At 51.0% G+C, this 2,937-nt stretch overlaps 1 protein-coding gene across 1 annotated transcript; it reads right to left on the reverse strand.

Moving 5' to 3' along the window:
- Window positions 1-444: 444 nt before the first annotated feature.
- Window positions 445-2,692, reverse strand: UBQLNL (ubiquilin like). The gene has a single exon (XM_042905180.1). The coding sequence runs from the start codon at window positions 2,438-2,440 to the stop codon at window positions 596-598; it is 1,845 nt and encodes a 614-aa protein (XP_042761114.1). The 5' UTR covers window positions 2,441-2,692; the 3' UTR covers window positions 445-595.
- Window positions 2,693-2,937: the final 245 nt, after the last annotated feature.

The following is a 2,937-nucleotide window of genomic DNA, read 5'->3' on the forward strand; positions in this document are numbered from 1 at the left end:
ACCAGGCCATTCTTCTCCCACCTTCAGACTTGAACAATTTGACTTGAAAACTTGAGGAAGTCTTTATGACTAAATATCTGTGTCTATCTATAGAATTTTTCCCTTTTTGTTATGACTGTCTTCCTCTACACGTGGGTCTGTGTAGTGTTTTTAGGTATTTGTGTGTTGCTGCACATGCCCATGGCTGTCTGTGCAGTGTGTTGAATGTGTGTGCCTTTATATGTAAATCTTTGGCCATGTGACCTTGTGTATGTGTGCACACCTGTCTGGGGCTACATATACACGTTCTTGGGTATGAGAGTATGGTATGATATCTGTGCTTTATATGCATGGTGTGTGTGTGTGTGTGTGTGTGCGTGTGCTCATGTCTGCATCATGAGACAGGGATATCACACACAGACAGTGGCTTTTCTTGCAAGAGAAACAAAGCCAAACCTCAGATGCGGGCATGTGGGAGTAGCCATTTTACTGACAGATCTTTTACCCATGGCCAATGCTTCCTGGCTGGAAACATTGGAAGAGGTGGAAGGAGCAGATGATGTAGTCAAATGGGTCAGCAGGCAGGTAACAAGAAGCACAGAAGTAGGCATGGTGGTTAGAATCCCTGGGATCTCTTGAGTTTGCGAATAGCAGCACCGGTGTCCCCCTCAGTAGCGATGAGTGCCTGCAGATTGGCATGGTGGTTCCCAAATCCCATGGCCTGGAGAGATTCCATTTGCTGGCTGAAACGAATCTCAGGGGCTTGTGGAAGGTGGGAAGAGTCTCCAGCTAAGGACTGTAGCCTCTGCAGGGCTGCTCCAGATTTGTGGCAGCACTCAGGACCTTTGGGTTCAGCCATATCTGGCACATCCCAGGCCCAGGGCACTGTGTCAGGGTAGCTGCAGCTGGGTGAAGGAAGCCAACCCAGGCCCCATAGATAGGGTGCAACCCAGGGTAGAAGAACAGGAGCCTCTGTGGCCAACAGCTGCAGACCCTGCTCAATATGCAATATTGCTTGTGATGCTTTAGGGTTGGCTAGGGCCAGAAGCATGTCGGAAACCTGTGTCTGCTGCAGGAATGTGGGCAGCTGCTGCCTACACTGTTCACTCAGCTGGGGCATACTTATGAACAACATCATCTGGGCTGCCAAGTAGGGGTTATTCAAAAGCAACTGCACCATGCTTCCTGTGATCTGGGAGCTGCTCTGCTCATCCGACAGCTGGGGATCATCTTTTAATTTCTGGTCAGAGCTATCTCGAGAGGTGGTGGCATCTTTGTCCTCTGCCTGGGGCTGCTGGGTAAGCTTTATGCTAGGTAAGTCTGGTACACCAGCCGGCTGCTGAAAGGCCCAGTTATGACTCCGGTCTTTGGTGGAGATAGTGGTAGTACTGGCCCTGGAAGTATGGTTCACTTTGTCAGGGGCAACATTGGCTGAGGTGATGGAGGATAAACCACAGGAACTAGTATAGATGACTCGGGTTGTAGGGAGCTGTGGGAGCTGGTCCCGCCGTTCCTGGGGTTGTGGTGGAGACAGGGGTGAGGACTGAACTGGTTCTAAAACATGTCCTTCCAGGAGAGCTGTGAAAGGGTTGCCTCCAAAGGGATCTTGCAAGCTGTTGAGCATGTGGTCATTGCAATCAGCATAACTCCGGCCCAGGGGATTGTCCCCACCTGGCATTGTCTCCAAGCCCGGGTATGACTGTGGGTTTAGTGGATGCTCAAGATTCTGTTCAGGTTGCTGGATGTGCATTATCTCCTGAATCATGGCAAGGTTTCTGGCCAGCTCCAGAGTCTGCCATAGGATCTCAGAATTGTCAAGGAGGTTGGAGACTTCTGGGTTCTGCTGCATCAGCTGTTGCACGTCTGGGTGTTCTGAGATGAACTGTCTCATGGGGGCCGTGTTGGACAGGAGCTGCTGGATGCTAGGATTCTGTAGCATCTGTGCTATGCAATCTGGATTACCCACTTCCAGATCCTGGGTATGCACTTTGGGTGCATCAGGCTCCACAGGGAGGGCCGATTCCACCGGGGTGTGACTCACACTGGCAAGTTGGTGTACCCCACTGCTGTTTCCTTTGGTGTTTCTGTCCCGGTGGCAGGGATCTTTGGTCAGCAAGTTCTGGGAGGAATGGGCTAGGGATCTGGACCTATGTTTGGACTTGATGACCAAATGAATGGTGTGGCCGTCTCGGATGCCCCTCTGTCTCAGTGTGTCATGGTCTTTAAGAAGGCGGCCCATGAATACCAGCACTAGTTGGTCCATTTGGCACTCAAAGTGAGCAGATAGCTTCTCCTTGAACTGCCTCACAGAGGTGTCGTCCGCTATCATAAAGTCCTCCCCCTTGCCTGCTGTCTTCACTATCACTCGGGTGACACTAGGAGAGATGTTCTCGTGTGTAGGCAAACCTGAAGGACGCCCACTCTGGGCCATCTTGGGTGTCTGAGAGATGACATGCGGCATGGACCTTAGTGGGAGGACAGATGGTGAGGAGGTGGAAGCTGGGGCAGAAAGGGTGAGGGCAGACAAATGTTTCCACTGGCCTTTGTCTCAGGTGTCTTGTTCTCAGGCCAAAGGCTGGTTTCCTTGATGCCCAAAAAGGGATGAGTGATGAGGCTGGGGCCAGGTATTTTACGATGTTATACCCCCCACCCCAGGTCTCCAGATGTGGCCCAGCTGAGGCCTGTGGTGGCTACTGATTCATACTTAGTACAAGGTGGGCTAAGTAAAGATGACCCCACCCAGGGATGCCCCTCCCTTTTGCCCCACCCACAGATACCACAACCTCTCAAAAAAAAGGGATATTGTGATGTCAACTCTAGTCTCACAGCCTTTCCAAGGACTAGCTGGGGCAATAAGACATATTTGTGGGGTGGGAGACACCGGGTCTCCATAATAAAATTAAAAAGGTCATTTTCCAGACAACAGGGGACAAAGTTCTTAGGGTGGAACTATTAAAA

This window comes from Panthera leo, chromosome D1, assembly GCF_018350215.1.
Source record: "Panthera leo isolate Ple1 chromosome D1, P.leo_Ple1_pat1.1, whole genome shotgun sequence".
NCBI lineage: Eukaryota > Metazoa > Chordata > Mammalia > Carnivora > Felidae > Panthera > Panthera leo.

Coding starts and splice junctions, on each gene's coding strand:
- UBQLNL (XM_042905180.1), bottom strand. CDS start 2,440: ATGCCGCATGTCATCTCTCAGACACCCAAGATGGCCCAGAGTGGGCGT.